General features: G+C 39.0%; 1 protein-coding gene across 3 annotated transcripts in view; it reads right to left on the minus strand.

Moving 5' to 3' along the window:
- DISP1 (dispatched RND transporter family member 1) overlaps nt 1-19,431 on the minus strand; it is a 66,923-nt gene that overhangs the window by 13,408 nt on the left and 34,084 nt on the right. For 2 of the 3 annotated variants that reach the window (XM_004375907.2, XM_023730950.1), the window contains 4 exons: nt 13,196-13,225; nt 4,687-4,810; nt 3,750-3,877; nt 3,306-3,403 (listed from right to left, as the gene is read on the minus strand). In XM_004375907.2, coding sequence (XP_004375964.1) covers nt 3,306-3,403; nt 3,750-3,877; nt 4,687-4,810; nt 13,196-13,225 — 380 coding nt within the window. Of the gene's footprint in view, nt 1-3,305; nt 3,404-3,749; nt 3,878-4,686; nt 5,011-13,195; nt 13,226-19,431 lie in introns of those variants that run through there. The other variant, XM_023730951.1, reaches the window with a different exon arrangement.

The following is a 19,431-nucleotide window of genomic DNA, read 5'->3' on the forward strand; positions in this document are numbered from 1 at the left end:
GCCTCAGCATTCAGAAACAATTTGAACTGGAAAGCCATATGGACAATTCATTAGCAGCAGGGAATCCTTTCCTTCGATGAATTCCAGGAGAAAATGTTTAAAAATGTTAAAAAAAAAAAAAAAAAAAAAAAAGCAATGCTATAATATTACCTTCGCTCAAAGCCCTTCTCTACTTACTACATCTTAAAATTGCAGGAATTATATAACAAATCTATTTCTGATTCGTCTATAATTAGAAAGAATAATCCAGAAGAACTTTCAGCAGGAAACTAATTCAGTGCCTCACTCTCAATTTCAGAACACATTACCATAATGGTATATAAAATCAAAGGATGATGCACTAGGGAATATCAGGAACGGATTATAAAGATGTTCTCTTTGGCAGCTAACTAGAGAGGAAAGATGACAGGTGATGGATTTCAAAGCACCAAAAACATTCAACTGAGTACAGAATGCTGCCAGCATCATAGACACAATCCACATTTTGGTGGAGTACATGGTCCCTCTGGAACACTAGAAGTCTAGAAAACTTATTTCGGAAATCAGTTTAATACAAAACATGTTACTGAGTAAGGGAGTTATGTGACACACTGCAAAGAGCATGGTCTTTGGAGTCAAGCCTGGGTGCTAGCTGTGTGGCCCCAGGCACCTAAGAACTTCTTGGAGTCCTAGTTTCCTTCTTTGTAAAATAGAGACAGCAACATCTACTTGAGAATTAAATGACATAATGAAAAATAGGTGCTCAATAAATATTGTTCCTGTCTCCTCAGTCATTAAAAAAGACTTAATACTAACCAAGTAAAACAACACAGATTTATTTTACATTATCTAAAATGCCTAATTACAGTAACAAAGAAAATCCCATCTTCAAATTTATGATTCAAGTATTACATGAGGTTTTATTCATAACCAGGAAGTTTTCTTAAGTAAACTCTTGTGTCCCTCAGATGGCTATTATCTGATGTTCATTTATTTTGGAGAGCTACATGAGCCTTGTGAACACTGAGACATTTTCATTTACAAGGAGCCAGTAATGGCTTTAGTCAAGGCAGGACCTAGTACTTAGGCAACAAAAATTCAGTGTTGATGACTGAAATACAAACAAGACTTGATTTCATGAATTTGCTAATGTTCTTGCTGGTTAAGATATGAACTAACAGATGTTGGTTAAGCAATAACATATAGTAACACTTTGAGAGAAATCACTAGCCAGAACACGCAACTAACCAGAGTTCAAATTTTCTAACAGTAAAACCTGCGAAAGTCTGAACGTGAGCAAGGCAGATACTTATCAGAGAAGGAAAACTCAAAACACTTCCCACTACAGGTAGTCCCCGCCTTATGTTGTATTTGAGTTATGACGAACCACACTTATGACCGTCGCTGTTTTTTTGGTACATCTTATCGTTAGTAATATGTACTACATATGACGCTGCAGCGCACAATTTGCTCATGTTGTCATTCTCATGCCAGCCTCCAAAGGCAAATAAAGATCAGATTTACAAAGATACTGATAATAAAAAGCAATAATAATGAAAACTAAAAAAAAAAAAGTGAGGTATTTGACTTACATCAGAACTGACTTAAAACACAGTTGTTGGAAGGGAACCCCATGGTAAATCAGGGACTACCGGTAACAGAGTGATAGAAAAGCATTAAGACTGCACCCTGTCAATGGCAAACCCCTTCGAGAGCTGGAAGAACAAGGCATGCTTGTCAAGTTCTGGCTCTCACAGGTTTCACTGTATGCATTCTAAGAGAAGAGACAGAAAAAGAAACTTGTATTGCTTTCTGGGATCAGTGTGAGATTCTGGCCATCTTTTACTTTTTATCTATTGCTACAGTGACACAGTGTTCACAATGAAGACCTTGCGGCTTGGCAACATCTAGAAACACCAGAAGGTCCAATCAGGCCCTCTAGCAATCTAATAAAACACACATTCAAGAGGGATTTTCAGCAAAAGAGGGTGAAACAAAAAGAGCTTTAATGTTAATATTTGGATTATCAGAAATTATAATTATCCACAACTCCCGGCTCCTCATCACTAAGGCTAATCAATGACTGATATGTTGATATTGTTAGTTGCCAGAGAGTCCATTCCAACTCATGGAGACCCCATGTGTGCAGAGCAGAACTGCTCCACAGGGTTTTCAAAGCTGTGACCTTTTGGAAGACGATCACCAGGCATGACTTCCGAGGCACGCTGGGGCTAGTCCAGCACTTAACCATCGGCACTGCCCAGGGGCTCCTTATATACGCACGTACAGTGAAATCTGTTAGAGTCGGAACGCCACGGGACTGCCTTGTTTTTCCAGGTCTTGCAAGTTCTCCACCTTTGACAGGGTGCAGTCTCAGCACTTTTCTATCGCTCTCTATTAGTGGAAAATACTTGCGTTTTCCTTCTCTGACATGTTTCTGTCTCACACAGGTTCCAGCCTTCACAGGTTTTACTGTATTTCCTCTGGGCCATGAGCTCCTTCTTCCCTGGCAGCTGCAAAGTGCTCAGGCTGACTCTTCAAGCTACAACAAATTTTGTTTAGCCTGCACAGTGAATTTGTTGTCAACACTCAGAGGCCTGGGGAGTCCACGTTCAAATCTGGGTTCCTGGTCTCTGGGAATTTCCTGCAACACGGTGCCCTCATTTCTGCAAGACTACAGTCACCACCACTTCCTACTGTCTTATACCCAGCTAGCTTCATCATTCACGTTCTGTGCCAGGTCCCTAAGGCATTCAAGCTTTGGACCCCCGCACTTTATTTTCGTTCACCTCTTTATCTCTAATGCCTAGGGCTGAGGCAGGCACATAAAAAACCCATTGCCATCAAATCGATTCTGACTCATAGCAGCAGGCGCACAGAAGACTCTTAATACATACTTTTTGAATGAATCTAAACTTTAAAATAATATTTTTGATAATACAGATTACTTCAGGGTTCAGTAAAAAAAAAAATGGACTTATTACTTGATCTAGGATATCTTTTAAATAGTACAGGGAATTTTAAAAATAGTTTGAAATTTGGGGAAAGGTAAAGAATTTTATTAGATTTATATCTTCCTTAGAACTGAATATAACTCAAGTCATCTCTCTCTTATTGATTTTTATTACAAGTAAATAAATCCACATTAGTAGTTGACTGACTTCATGAAATAAAGAGTAATTAAGCTAAAATCCCTTAAAGCATGATAAAAACATGAAGCTGTGTGAATATCTGTCACATACTGCTATCAGACTAGATAATAACCATGTTCAATCTTGAAAGCTAAGCAACTGGAGAGGGATTTCTTCATCTACAATGCCACTCACTTGGAACGTCGCAGAAAAAGCTGTCTTTGTGGAAGTTCCAGTCAACTTCTCTTTTCTCTCTTTCATAATGATCATCTGACCATCTATCATCCCGATGACTGAAATGGAACAACAATTTGATCTTCAATAAAGCTCTAGCTATTTCAAGGCCAATAAGTATACTGGTAACAGTACATCCTCAAAGCCAGGACCTATTTAGCGCTTGATATTAAGCTGGAAGGATTATATATAAGCAACCAACACTAATTATCTCCCTTCCGAAAAAGAAAATCTCACCTTTTCATCCTCACACAACAAACTCTTAAAAGGCAATGCCAAGTTAAACGAATTCAGTGGCAAAAAATCTTGAGCCACACTTTTACATTTAACATTCTTGCTCAGGCAGTGCTTAAAAGTGGAATTCATTAAGCATTGCTTCGTCTAAAACTGCATGTAAAAAATTACCTTTTGGCTTGCTCATCTGCATATTTAAAAGGATAATTTGCTAATGTTGCTTTGTATCCCGTATTTTTCACCATGTTGTTCCACGTGACCAGTCTCTGGCCTATCGCGGTCCCTCTTGGTTCAAAACCCTAAGGCAAAATATTACAAATCCCCATTAGCATAATTCATTTCAGGCTAAGTGTAGTTGTAATAGCAGCTTGGGAAGGCAATGTCAAGGTGATGCATAGTTTTCAACAGAAAATACAGACGTTCCTCACAGCTACTCTGGAGGTGAGCTGCAGTAAAAAACAGGATGACATGATAATGATCACCTATTTACCGTGACGACAGTTTTGATTCTGTTACGGTACACGTCTCAGGAAAGAGGAGAAAGGTTTATCAAAGCTTATCTTTCTAATTTATACACCTAAACATTTAGTAAATACTTATTTTTATGTTATTAAAAAAATGGTCAAATTAAATTATGTTATGCATGTTAGAGAGTTTTACAAAGCGTATCATTATCCTTGATGCAAATACATTCTTTCCCTCATCATTCCACTTCAGGTGCTCGCAATTAGCTAAAAACGGATCCTGCTCTCTGCTAGGAATACTGAGTCTTTTAACTTTTTTGGGGGAAAAAAAGGTAGTCTTAAAGACTTTATGAAAATGTTGTTTATAGTACTCAGATTCTCCAACTTTTTAGCTTAAACATGGGGACCAACAAGCAAAATCTCCAGACTATGGATGGCAACCAAGTTCCTTCACTCGGACGAACCTGAGAATACAGGTAAAAGACGTGTCTTTAGTTTTCAGAAACAGTTATACGCTGACCGATGGCCGCGAGAGGCTTTAAAAGAAATGGGGTACATGCAACATGTATTGAAATACTTCATTTTTTGAGATGATTTTTGGACTAAAAGAGAGAAACAAACTCCTCTGGCTCAGTCCTCCTTACCAGCAATGGATCCGAGAAGTCAGGAAGCTCTGGCACTAACACTCCAACCAGGGCACAGACCACAGTGAACACGGTGCACGTGCCCAACACCACCACAGGCCAGTCGGCTATCAGGGCTGCGTAGCTACAGGAGCAGAGAGAATCACAAAGGCCTTTTAGAAGCAACACAAAGTGCTCTGATTCCTAAGACAGCAACTTTTTAAGTCATTATTTAGGACCTAGTACAGGTATTTGGAGTTCCTGGGTGGTGCAGAGGGCTACATGCTTGACTGCCAGCCAAAAGGTTGGTAGTTTGAGTCCACCCAGAGGCACCTCGGAAGAAAGCCCTGGTGATCCACTTACAAAAAATCAGCCATTGAAAATCCTATGGGGCACAGTTCAACTCTGACTCACATAGGGTCACCATGAGTCAGAAATGACTCGACAACTGGTTTTTGGGGGTTTTTTGGACAGGTATTTATCAATAAAAGATCTAATGTAATTTATGAGTATTTATATGTAACTGAGGTACAAACTTACAAGATCATTTTCCTCTCTCATTTTTGTGATAAAGTAGTAGTGGTCATATGCCACAGGCTACGTAAGAGTCAGAATAACTTCTATGTCTAACAAATAACATTTTATACCTCCATCTATACTGGGGAAAAGAATATGTAAAACTTCGTTAAGTGGAAAGAAAAGTGAACATACATTTTAACTGAGGACCAGCCTTCTTCCAATCTTTTCTAAAATTTTTGTTTTTTGAGTTATTCCTTTTCTTCACATTTTTGCTCTATCAGCTCTTGAAAAAGAACTCAGTCTATAAACAAGTTCACATAGTGTAAATCTTAAACAAACAAACAAAACAATCCAAACCAAAAACTTCCCATAAACCTATAACCTTCCTTCTAGTTACTGTCCTGCTGTCATTGCGTTCTCTGCTAAGATTCCTGCGGGAGGCATCTACTCCCTGCCTCCATTCCCTCACGTTCCATGTGCTCTTGGGAAAAAAAAAATCATATGTACATAGAAAATAACATAAAAACACAGAAACTACAAAAATATAATGGACATATCCATTAGACTGTGAGTTCCATGAGGGTAGAAATCTGTACGTTTTGTTTATTGCTGTATCAGTGCCTAGAAAAGTAATTTTTACAAAGTGTTCAATAAATATTTATTGAATAAAGGAACAAACACCCATGTACTTACCACTCTTTCACTCTCCAACCCACTACAGTTTTACTACTGGTAAAAACCAAGGGCCAATTAGTTGATTCTGACTCCTTGTGACCCCACGTGTGTCAGAGGAGAACTGTGCTCCATAGGCTGTTTGTTTGGAAGTAGACTGCCAGGTCTTTTTCCCGTGGTGCTTCTGACTGGACTCAAACTTTCAACCTTTAGGTTAACAGCGAGTGTGTTAACGATTTGCACCACCCAGGGACTCTAGTTATCTTCCTAAGCCTCTGAAGCTCGCCTCTGCATTTCTACATCCTACAGTCAAGACCTTTTCTTCCAGATGCCCTTCCACCCTCTCATTCACTACCTTCTACTGAACGATCTGTTTCTGTACCCCACTCCAGAAGGCCCTGGAGGGCCTGGACCATGTCGTATTATCTTGATACTTCCAGGTCTTGATATGAGCTGAGTAGCCAATAGAAATTGACTGAACTTTTTCTAAAATTCAAAATGTATTATGCCAACTTCAGGTTTCTTGAATCTTTATTAGAAGGGGGAGGAAAAAAACCATTTAATTTGTGGGCCATTACTCTCAAATTCACAACAACGTTAGCTGATTTGGCTGTTGTGATGTCAATTTCTGGCTCATCTGAAATTGGCTTCGTAATCATTTGTGCTATTTCTTCGAAATCATGCTCAAGGCTACAAATTAGGCTGGTGGCTCTGAATGTCATTCTGGAAAAAGTGAATATGTCTCTAGGAATAGACTGCTGATTTTTGTATTCTGGCCTCTTAACCTCACAGGTTTGGCTTTGTGGGGGAATTTACTTCAAATTACAACTGTAATCAGGAAATTTAAATACCACACGTTTATGCTTTAAAGGAGCACTTGCACAGACATTTTTTCCTTCTTGTTCCTTTAAAGTAATCTTACAAAAATAAATACATAATAATAGTTAACATTTACTGAAGGAGCCCTGGTGGTGCAGTGGTTAAAGCGCTTTGCTGCTAACTGAAAGGTCGGAGGTTTGAACCCACCAGTGCTCCTTGGGAAGAAGATGTGGCAGTCTGCTTCCGTAAAGTTTAGAGCCTTGGGAACCCTATGGAGCAGTCCTACTCTGTCCAGAAGGGTCGCTCGCTGAGTTGGAACTGACTCGAAGGCAGGAGTAGTGGGTAAACACTTAGGGAGTATACCAGTCGCTCCAGTGCTTTACACAGGTTATCCCCTCACTTAATTCTCACAACAACCTTATGAGATGAAACTGGGGCACAGACAGGTTAAGGAACGTGTTCAAAGTCACAAAGCTAGGAGCCCAGATATTCAGGTCTGGCGTCTTGGCCACTACGCTATCCATTCTCTCTTTAAACACAAGAGAGACTAAAGGCGTTCGGAATAACTAAACTTGCCTCAAATGCCTGCTTCCCCAGGTTCACGTTTAAAAATTAAATTCCTATGCCACACTAAGAGTTAATTTCTCTATGTAAAATTACATCAGTCCATAGGACTCCAAGTTTGAACGTTATTCACTAGGCTGCAAATTCTGGATTTAAAAACTCATTAAGGAAAAATTATGCTAGTTAAGATGGAATAACCTTTTAGGACTAATTTTAAATGCAATGAAAACACATAAATCATAGCATGCTGATTGTGGTTGTGCAAATGTAAACACCAGTGGTCAGAAGCTTCCACATTTCTAGCACACGCCCAGTGCAAAAAATATTCCCCACACATTACTTCCTCCTCCACCAAATGCAAACTAAGATGAAAGCCACCGGTTTTGAAGCAACAAGGTCCTTTGTCTCATTGCATGTTTTAGACTCTCTATTCATTGCTTCAGACTTAAAAAGAGTCCTTTACATTTTATAGCTTTAAAATATCAGCCCTCTGAAATGAAAATGCCCCAGGCTTACAAAATTACTCATTATACTTTATTTTACATGAATCGATGTTCTTTAAAATGAGCCAGAAGTTAGGCATTTTTTACCTATAAACACGTTATCAATAGAGAGCAGCGGGTTGCAAATTGCATGGTTTTCTTTCAGACTGTGGTTTAATTTCCCCACATAATGACTTTCTGTTTTGTGTTCCTGAAAAATCTGCACACATGTGCACTGTACAGCAACCTTACAAATTCATTCAGTAATTGCTTTTCTTCTCTTTGAAAACATTTGGTTTTGATTTTATAGTGCTGCTATACACCATCTATGTGCACTTATTACATATGGAAAGTTTATGGCATGAGAGATTTCAGCACATTTCTTCCAAACACTTTTAACCTGATTATATTACAATTCCACCTCCTCACCCAGCAGATGTTCTGCACGCTAACCTTTCCTAGGAACAACTGTTCACACGTAAGGAATGGGACTGCCATCCTGAGTCCATGAAGCACCATGGTGGGAAGCCCCAGCTATTCTGAGTACACTTTACTCATGTGTTTCTCCTAAATACCACACAACTGCTAAGGATATTTCTGCCCCTCCCGCCGACTCTGCTATCACGTAGCTGTGGGCACCACACAGGAAACAAAAGTTCATGTACAACAAGAGATCCAGACAATGGCTGTAATATCAAGATAAAATCTAATAAGGCAAGAAAACCAGAGAAGTAAAGGAAATTAAAAATGGCCTGTAAATCTCATGGCCATATCTCTTTTAAGCATGCTATTTCCACTCCTGGAGACTCTGGCTTCAAGGTATATATTCCACCTAAGTTTCAAAGAATCAAGTACTTGCACATTATTTGAAAAGTGACCCACACGTGCATTACAAGAATTTTTAAAAGACCATTTCCTTTCCTATAACATGCTCTTCCCGCTGCACTAATTTTGGGAATCTTTAGACACCACCACTACATCACTGTAATGCAGTCCCCCTGAGTCAACACCTGGGGTGCAGCAGGCAATCATCTGTCAGTGAATGACCAGGTGAGAGTTTTCCCCAAGGCCCTACTGCTGTCCCAGTTGCCTAGGGTAGGGCCTGCAGCTCTGTCCACTATAAATGTTCCCATCATCTCAAAAGGCAAAGTCTCCAGCAGTACACATATCTGGAGGGCTCATCCTCCTTTCTGACTGCGAGATGAAACAGAAGGAGCAGGGTGAATGAGTGTGTTCGTGGGTAAGCGGCAGCACTGAGCTAGCGTGCAGCCCTGAGCTAGTGTGCGGCCCGCCTGACGGCCTGGTCAGGTGTTACTGCCACGCTAGGGTTGTCATGCTTATACCATGGGAAGTCCCTCAAATATACTCATGGACTCTCAGTCACCTTACTATGGGTTTACTCTGGAATAGATCAGAAATAACTGTTAAAGAACCTCAAATTCCTAAACAAACAACTGCCTTGAGAAACTCTTCAAACCCTGAATTGACACTAACCCCTGAAGTCACCTTGTAGCTAAATAACAGATTGGCTCACAAAATAATGAATATCACCCATAAGTACTCGCTCCTTAAAAAAATCAACTATATGAGCCCAAACGGTCAACAGCTACTTTAAAACAAAAATGAGAATGTAAGAGGGCAGGGAAACTAGATTAAGGGAAACAGAACGATCAGAATGGAAATAATTGAGAATGCTCACATATTCTGAAGAATGCAACCAATGTCACTGAACAATCTGTGTAGAAATTGTTGAATGGGAACCTAAACTTCTATGTAAACCTTCACCAAAAACACAATAAAATATTAAAAAACAGAGAGAGAAATAACTGTTAAAGCAAGTACACCAAGTGTCTTACTGACCCAATTTATGTTAAATTGACATTAAATGGGGGCCTTGTTCTAAAAGGGCCATTTGTATTACAGTACCTTCTACTCCTCAATATATTTTTCAAATAGTGATACCATTCCTATATCTTTCTTAGTTCTGGCTGTTATGGTGCTTTCACTGTAAAAATTACCTTTTACTTTTTATTACTTCTGAATTTCTCAAATGTGAAATGTTGTTGCTGTTATGGGCCACCAAGTCGATTCCAACTCATACTGACCTCATGTGACACAGTAGATACTGCCACACAGGGTTTTCCAGGATGTAATCTTTGCAGGAGCAGATCACCAGGTCTTTTCTTCCACAGAGCCTTTGGGTGGGTTTGAACCGCCAACCTTTCAGTTAGCAGCCGAGTGCTTAACCGTTATGCCACTAGGGCTCCTTCAAATTTAGAATAGCCTTGTTACTGTTGTTGACGTCAGGTGCTGTCGAGTCAATTCTGACTCATAGCGACCCTATGTACAACAGAATGAAACACTGCCCAGTCCTACACCATCCTCACAATCATTGCTATGTTTGAGTCCATTGTTGCAGCCACTGTGTCAATCCACCTTGTTGAGCGCCTTCCTCTTTTTCGCTGACCCTCTGCCTTACCAAGCATGATGTCCTTCTCCAGGACTGGTCCTTCCTGATAACATGTCCAAAGAACGTGAGATGAAGTCTTGCCATCCTTGCCTCCAACGAGCATTCTGGCTGTACTTCTTCCAAGACAGATTTGTTTGTTCTTCTCGCAGTCCATGGTATATTCAATATTCTTCGCCAACACCATAATTCAAAGGCGTCAATTCTTCTTCAGTCTTCCTTATTCACTGTCCAGTAGCCTAGCCTCTTTAATTCTTCACGTTAGGATCTAGACCTAACATGAACACTGCACTTGGTCAGCATGAAATAAAAAACGTGTACATTTCCTTTTCTCTGTGGATTCATACAGAGGACGCCAAGATAACTTCTCGAAAAACTTTGCTTTAATAAGTACACTTAAGTTCAATCTACCTTAGAATATTATTTGATTAAGGAATACCCTGATTTCAAAAATGTGTTCTCTGGTTTGGAGTCTCAAAGAAGAGTCAGGTTTTCATGAAATCTATTTCTAGATCAGTCTCTGACTCATTCCCTAGTCAGCCCATCCCACCTCCCTGAGCATCAGCATTCCCACCTAACCATGGAAATCTGTGTGTAAGCCATGCTTCAGAGAACGCTTTAAGCCTCTTTTATCAGATCCTTAAAAGCTGGGTAATCTAGTACTTCCTACTGCTTAAAACTCCACATTCATAACTTGACTGATTTATACCTCGGTTTTACCAAATCTGTAACACTGGCCAAATAATCCCAGTCATCAGTATCTTAAATGACTATGAGAGTCAAAGATAAACTGATATGAATGCTGGGATTTAAAAATCAAGGTTTTCTTCATAAATTTCAAAGATCTTCTCCTGAAATTTAGTTTCTGTACCACACTTAGGAAGTTTCCTGTTTTTATTTATTTTAGTCTTTATGTATTTCTCATTCTCTCTTTCTGTACTAGTCTCTGGAGAAGCAGCTCCTCTACTGTGCTCTTGACTCTTCTCTGGGGTGCCGCTCATCCATTCATTCACTTCTCTACCATTTACCGAGTGCCCACTTTCTAGCTCTAGTTTTTTCACTTTCTTTTCTGATGGTTCCTTCCTTTGGTCTACAGGCTCTTGGACACCAAGGTCTCAGCTTACAAAGTTTTTTTTTTCCCTTGCCCTTTGCTGCCTTTCTCAAACCATCCTTCCCTTCTGAGCCCAAAGCCATGCTTCTGAGAGCATAAGGTGCTCGAGACTTGCTGCCTCCCATTTCCAGACCAACCACTCAATTCTCAACCCTCTGTAGCCTGGCTTCTGCTCTCATGATTCTTCTGAAACCGTCAAAATCAACTAAGTATTCTTGGTTTGGAGCCCTTGTAGTGCAGTGGTTAAGAGTCTGGCTGCTAACCAAAAGTCTGGCAGCTGGAATCCACCAGCTGCTCCTTGGAAACCCTATGGGGCAGATCTACTCTGTCCTACAGGGTCGCTGTGAGTCGGAATTGACTTGATGACAAGGGTTTGGGTTGAGTTTTTCATTCTTGGTTCCCATCTTCCCTGACCTGAGCTCTATATAACACTATTAACTACTCCTTTCTTTCTAAAAATCTCTTCTCCCTCAGTTTCTTCCTTTCTGTTTTCTTAATGACTGTTCCTTACTCCTCTTGCCCCTGAAGAGCAGGCATTTCAAAATGTTACTAATCACGACTCTTCCAGTGGCATCAACTCTTGACTTAGTAGAGAGGAACAACTGAAGCTTGAAAATTTTCACAAAAGAAAACAAAAATGGCAGACATGGATCTTGCCCCATAGCTTAATAAGGAAAACCAGACAGGTATATAAATACCTACAAAACTAGGTAAAAAGAGATACGTGTCCAATTCACCAAAAAAATGTTCTGTGAATTCAATGCATAGATTACCTAAAGCTGGGGTGGGAAGAAGCCGTATTTCTATGTGTATATATTAAAAAGAAGTGATTTTAACACTTTTTTAGAAATACCAGTCTAATAGAGAAAAAAATATATGAATCTTCTCAAAATGCAAAATTTTCAGTGATTTGAGAAGGCCCTATTATTTCTAAAAAAAATGGAAATTCATTTTCTTAATATGTCATATTTACTTGCATAACCTCTTCTCCATATATCTCTCTCTCATATATATATATATATATGAGAGAGAGAGAGCGCACAGTGATTAAGCCCTTGGCTGTTAACCAACTGGTTAATGGTTTGAATCCACCAGCTGCTCCGTGGGAGAAAGATATGGCAGTCTGCTTCTGTAAAGATTACAGCCTAAGAAATCCTATGGGGCAGTTCTACTTTATAGGGTCACTATGAGTCAGAATTGATTCAATGGCAATGAGTATGTATATAAATATGAATACGTGTGTGTTTGTGTGTGTGTGTATTTGTAAAATGACAGGGGAGTTTATTAATTAAGACTTATGTAGTAACTTTACTTCAAAAAGATGCTTCAGAGTTAAGAGCATCTGAGTTTCCTTGGCAACTGAATTTCTGTAATGATAGTATATCTGGAACCACTAAGTAAAAGGACATCTGATGAGACTGTATTTTTTCTGAAACTCTTATCCATTTAAAACTTGCTTCTCTACTGAAAAGACAAAAATATTTTCACATAAAAGAATATCTCCAGTCTTAACACAGTATCAAAATATGAAAAAGAAACACAGATAAACCACTGAAAATAAACTGACATGAATTCAAATCATGGCAGTTGGCAGAACAGTACCTCTAAGACACTGAGAAGTCAATCTACTACAAGAAGGAATGTAAACTAATTAGCCACATATAAATGATTAAACACAAATAAAATTTAAAAGCTAAAAATCTACCTTGAGATTAAAACCACTTTTAGAGACACAGCATTCCTTAAGCAGCCAACTCCAAGGAACTTTTTTTTTTCCTTCACAAAAAATAAGAATGGGGAAGCTGGAAACAGTAGCAAAACGTGGGGAAAACACTAGAAGGGGAAAAAGCATGCAGGTAAGTTTATTAGTTAATAAGATGACCCAGATCACTTTACCTTTTTGGTAACTTGAAAGGTCTGGATGGTCTGGAAAAAAAAAGGAAAAACGATAAAAAATAAAGCACTATAACATAAACACAGGCTTTATATATGTATTTGACATTTTTTATTATCTTACCTTATGAAAGAATCCTGGAAGGTTAAAAAAAAAAGAAAACTAATGGAGAGATTTTAAATACACACGGATTTAACAGTGTATGTTGGCCATCTTGTAGACCAGGTAGATGAATCAGGAAGCAGCATCTCCCCAGACTCCATATCATACTGTCCTAACGGAATCATAATCTTACTGGGCAACATCCTCTGAGACCTATAGCTACCAGATTCACTCATCAATCTCACAACAGTAATCCACGCCCCTAAGCCTCTCATCTCAGCTGCTTCTTCACTTATCAAGGATTTCCCTATATACATACGTATATGTTTTAAATAGGACATCAATACCTTCTTGTATAAGAAATATTCCATTTCCTCTTCAAGATACCAGTTGCTCTTCCACCTTTCAGTTTTTTAACATCTAATTTCACAATCCATTTGAACAACTATTGGCTCATACATCCAATCACCTCTTCCCCATACCTTGTGCATTCTAGAATGCATTTTATATTAATGTGAAAGATGTAATATGTGCTACATCTCACACTTTATTCACATGTCCTCATTAGGAAATTAAGTCCATTAAAAATGTTAAAATCAAGGAGATGGAACACCCTTACAGACTGCAAGGACTGGAAAGAACCCAGAAGAATGTATTCCACTCCAGCCCCAATTTTAGATGGGCCTCAGCCTGCCTTTGGGCAAGTGGGGTCTTAGCAGCAGAGCTGTCATGAGAACTCAAGTCTCTGGATGCCTAATCTGCTGCTCCCTGCCTTGTGTATGTGTCTATCTGTAAAACCAAGGGGGACAAAAATAGGCACAATCCTCAAGTATCAATCTCTCATACAAGAAAAGCTGTATCTTTTCTTTGTGGAGCTGTGGAATATAAAGTCAGAGTTTCCAGTAAGAACACCATAAGAGAATTCCTTGATTTAAGAAGAAGCATGAGGTCGAACATTCATAGTATTACTAAAGAATACCAAATAATATGCATTTTTAAAAAGATATATGTACAGTAAAGATAATTCATTTTTAAAAGCTAAAAAAAAAGACATTAAAGGCATAACACAGGATCTATCTCTCTTTTTTTATGTCTTCATATTCCCATAGCTCAGCACAAGGTATGGTTCTCTGTGAATGTCCGATTAGCATTTGTTGGATTAATGAATGAGCATCTTTTATTTCTCTTCTCAGGCTCAACAGCTTTGAAGTCAGTAGTCAATGAATAAAAGAGAGAACTGATGATCTGCTCCCCAAAAGATCTAGAAAACCCTACTCTGTCAGAGGGGGTCGGTATGAATGGAAATTGACTTGACGGCACCCAACAACAACAACAACAACAACCTCTATTACAGAGAAACAGTCTTTTTCCAGGATTTATTCACCTTTTAATACCATATGGTCAAGGCACATGCGCCTCCCTGCCTTGCTTAAAAAAAAATAACAAAAACCTTAGGTGGGGACTTTGGCCTGCGTTTTAGTTAAAGTTTTGACCTTTTTCTCTGCTGAGAAAAAACCCCACGAGGCCAATGACATGTGCAGGCTCCACACACTCCCACAGCTCTGTGGATAAGCTTGGATGTACAATTCCACGACTAGCTGGGCTGTTACTCTTTCTCTCCCACTCAGGAAAGCATTTCTGCATCCAAGTGGGTGACAGGACATTATTACACAGCTAAGCTCAAGTCTACTTTAAAAAAATAGCGAGCTTACAACCTGGGTACTCATAATTAGTAATAAATCACCCTGACACTTCACTCCAGAAGTGCACTGGCAGATGAGAACCTTGGCTCCAGCGAACTGTGTATGTGTGCTCATATAGGTCAAGGAACAACTAAGAAGACTGGAGTTCTCAGGAGGGAGGGTAAGAGGGACTGAGTGCGGTAGTCAACACAGTGGGGGTTGTAGTAGATACAGACACAGGGAAAATTTTAAAAATAGAAAAAAAAAAAAAGAAGAGGAGGAGGGAAAAAATTTACAAGAAACAGAAAAAAATGTAGAAAAGCTACAAATGGTCTCCACGTGTGTTTGCCTCTGTTTCTCTCATCTTTTCTCTCTCCTTTAATAATTTTTGGGGAGAGAGATGGAGATTGTAGGGCGAGGGAAATGGGAATACTAAAACATGAAAACTTCCCATAGGTCTAGAGAACTCTATTCTGCACATAGCTGCAGGATTAATATCACTGTTTGCAAAGGGACAGTACTGGATTTCACAAATTTCTACTGTATTTTTATGCAAATAACAAGCATCTTCTATGTTTATTTGCCAACTGCTCCCTCTCCCCAGAGATAGTTTTGTAAGCGCCACTATGCCAATTTTCTTTACATGTTGCTGTAAAAACAATTAGCAGAGTGTGCTCACAAAAATACATCGAGGGGGCAGTCGGCAAACAAACGCAGAAGGTGCATGTATCTGCATAAAAATACAATAATAGCTCTTTCTTTTATTCAAGAAAATCGATGCAATGAAAAAAAAGTGTTGTATATTTCTGAACAATTAAAGTGCTATAAAGGAGATATACTTTGTTTTACAGGTAGTAGACAAACTTAAGCAAGAAAGTGCTTAAAGCAGCACACTGTAGCCTCAATGGTCGCACTGAATTGGGCCCTATTACCTTTTGGTAAAAGGGTATTCTGTAAGTAATAACTTCAGTTCAGTGCTTGTATGTAAGGAAGAAAGCATCTGAAAGTAAAGAATCCACACTTTGATGAGCATTCTTTCAAAGATTTCCAACAAAAACAAAGCCATTCTTCATCATTAAATATTCCCATGAATCATCACTGGCACTCTTGGGTTCTGTCGCGAAGATGAAACAGATAGCCTGTGGACAAGCTAAGCTTGGCCTCTAATCCATCTTTCATGCACCAGAGCTGAATGTTTATGGTCTGTGTCAAGTGATTTGAAGGGTAGCAATAACCACAACTACTTATGTAACACATTTCCTGAACCTCAAGAGATATCGACTCAAAAGCGTTGGTCATCTTGATGTCTAGGATTGATATAACTCAACAGAGCCACAACTACCACCCTTTAAGATGACACAAAATGTAAAATAAACTAGGAGGGAGGAAAAGGTTAGCAGTGGGAAACTAACATTTAAAGAGCACCTAATAAATACTAATCACTGTATAAACGGAAGAAATTTAGTGTATATTAAATGAGTATTTTGAAGATGAGGATATTTTATCTTTAAGAGAATAGTGAATTTAGCACTCAAAAGATGTGAGGCACAGTCTGGGCTCTAAAACTCATCAGTTGAATGATCTTGACAAAATCTTTTAATTTCTAAGGATTTGTGAGACAAGGATAATAATACTTAAAAACGAGCTAGTATTGGTGACAGTTCTCTGTAAACTGTCAAGCACTGTCCAAAAGAAAAAGGGTATTATTCTTATTACTGTTATTGTTACTACTACTACTATTACTACTACAACATCTGGACATGGCATTCATACATCAGTTAAGAAAGCAGAAGACTCATGCAGAGTAAAGTATAATGCCCTTTATTCATAAAATCACTGTGTACATTTATGATTTGCTTTACAAGATTCAAAGGGTACTTGCTACTAGCTAAATATTACACAAAAATTATTGGCATCACAAGCCTAATTAGATTAAGAGATTACTCGAACTGTAAGGAATCCTAAAAGCTATCCCATCTAACTTCTTCACATAGCAAAGGGGAAAAAGGTCCAACATAACAGAGCAACTCAACAGCTGAGCTGGGTCAAGAATCCAGACTTCTGACTTCATTCTGTGATTTTCTGGCCACACCAAAGTGAAAACAAAAAAGAGAAGATGTACACAGACTATCCAATATTGTCTGTGAACCTGAACTGGAAAGGAGAGCAAAGCAGAACAGCTCCTTATTTAAGAACAACTGGCACACAGGCACAAGGGGGCACGTGCAAGGACGTTCACTCAGTGGTCGTCTACAATAAGGAAAAAAAAGAGAGAGCAACCTAAATGTCCATCTATTAATAGTAGGATACTTAAATAAACGGTGGCACATGTGTACTACAGGACTCTATGCAGAATGAATATGCATGCACACACACGCACACACACACATATACCTACACACACACACACACACACACACACCCCCCAAGATAAATAAGGTGGAAAGTTTCGAAACAATTTATACTGTATTTATATGAAAAAAGAAAATTAAATTAAAAATATGTAAATGCATTTAAGAAGTTCAGAAGAGGAAAACAGCAAATCGACAGCTATGTTTACCTCTGGGTTGGGGGGGGTGGAGAATCGGGGAAGGAATTAAGAGTGAGTTTTACCTTGTATTGCTGAAATTTTTCATGAAAACTTGTTCACAAATTAGTTGTATAATTAAAAAAGAAGTGAAAAAGAATTTTTTTAACGAGAAAATGTATATGAATTCCTTTACGTACAAATGAATGATGTATTTTATCTGAAAACTTCTCTCACTGATACAGAATTCTGCTTGACTACTAACCTGAAGATTGGTAAACCCACCCAGTGGCGCCATGAAAGAGAGGCCTGGGGAACTGCTTCTGTAAAGATTACAGCCAAGAAAACTCTATGAAGCAGTTCTATTCTGAGACACACGGGGTCACCAAGAACTGGACTTGACACAAGGGGTTTGGGTTTTTTTTAAATACAGAATTTGGGGAGAACTGAACATCCTGACTAACTATAAGCTGGATTAAAAAAAAAAAAGTGTACACAGATCACAAATTTACAAGAAACCTAAAACAAAATGCACTTAACACAAATCTATAGTTAATTCTGTTTAATTCAAATATTTATTGCAATTTGATCATCACTGGAATCACCTGGGTAACTTACTAAAAATGAAGATTTCTCAGCCCCTCTCCAGGGATCTGGTTCAAAAGGTCTTGGAGTAGTCTACACAGTCAGAGCTGGAACCACTGCCTTTGACAATTTTGTCAGGGAAATAGGACCGCGGGACAAGAAACAATTACAGAACAATACAATAAAGCAATTAGAACTTGAAAGTGTAGTACTAACATGATGTGAATGGGGAAAAGGGAGATCATATTAGATGGGAGTAGTCTAAACAGCAGATCACAGAAACTTGACAGAAGGAGAATCTGAGCTTGGTCTGGAAGAACAGGTAGGTTTCAGACAGACCATCAGGAGGCAGAGGGAAAGGAGGCAAGCGCTGTGCCAACACCTATGCCAGACATCTTCACGTGGCAGCATGAGCAACGTCAGTAAGGACTTAACATGAGGCAATAGTTAAAGCAGCTTACTGGAGTAGGGTTGTCTGTTGGGAAGCCAGAGAGCCATTAAAAGTGGCTAACAAACAGGAAGTTGCTGAAGTTTCTTGATCAAGAACTGATATTGATCAAAGCACTATTTTGGGAAGATTGATTTGGTGGCAATGTGCAGAATGAACTAGAAAGGGGAAACACTAACGGTAAGACAACCAGAGTGGAGGTTACTGCAGTGAGCTAGGGATAGAATATGGTGAGACAAAAAAAAGTGGAAAAAACTTTACTCCTCCTTTAAGGATTCAGAAAGCCTCTAATAATCTTATAAACATGCTGAATCAAAATTATGAGCATCTATGTGGTGCAGTGGTTAAGAGTTCAGCTGCTAACAGAAAGGTTGGCGGCAGTTTGAATCCACCAGCCCCTCCTTGGAAACCCTATGGGGCAGTGCTACTTTGTCCTTTAGGGTCACTATGGGGTCGCTAAGAGTCGGAATCAACTCGACAGCAACAGGTTTGCTATTGTCTAAATACATATGGTATTATAAGAAAAACTCCAAAGGATAAACAGAAGTTTATATGTCCTATGCACTTTATAACATATATTCCCATGCTCACTGTTGTTTAATATATCTACGTGATGATATTATGCTTTAAGTACCATTAGAAAGAAATTACCCGCTGCTGTCAAGTCAATTCCAACTCATAGCGACCCTACAGGACAGAGCAGAACTGCCCCATAGGGCTTCCAAAGAGTGGCTGGTGGATTCCAACTGCCGACCTTTTGGTTAGCAGCCAAGGTCTTAACTACTGTGCCACCAGGGCTCCAGAAAAACATTAGGTGTGCCTAAAACTGTGTTTAACTCATCAAGGCTCTATATAAAAAATTTTAAATAGCAGCAGTGCCTACTGGGTGAAGTT

Source organism: Trichechus manatus, unplaced genomic scaffold (genome assembly GCF_000243295.1).
Source record: "Trichechus manatus latirostris isolate Lorelei unplaced genomic scaffold, TriManLat1.0 scaffold00039, whole genome shotgun sequence".
In the NCBI taxonomy this organism is placed as follows: Eukaryota; Metazoa; Chordata; class Mammalia; order Sirenia; family Trichechidae; genus Trichechus; species Trichechus manatus.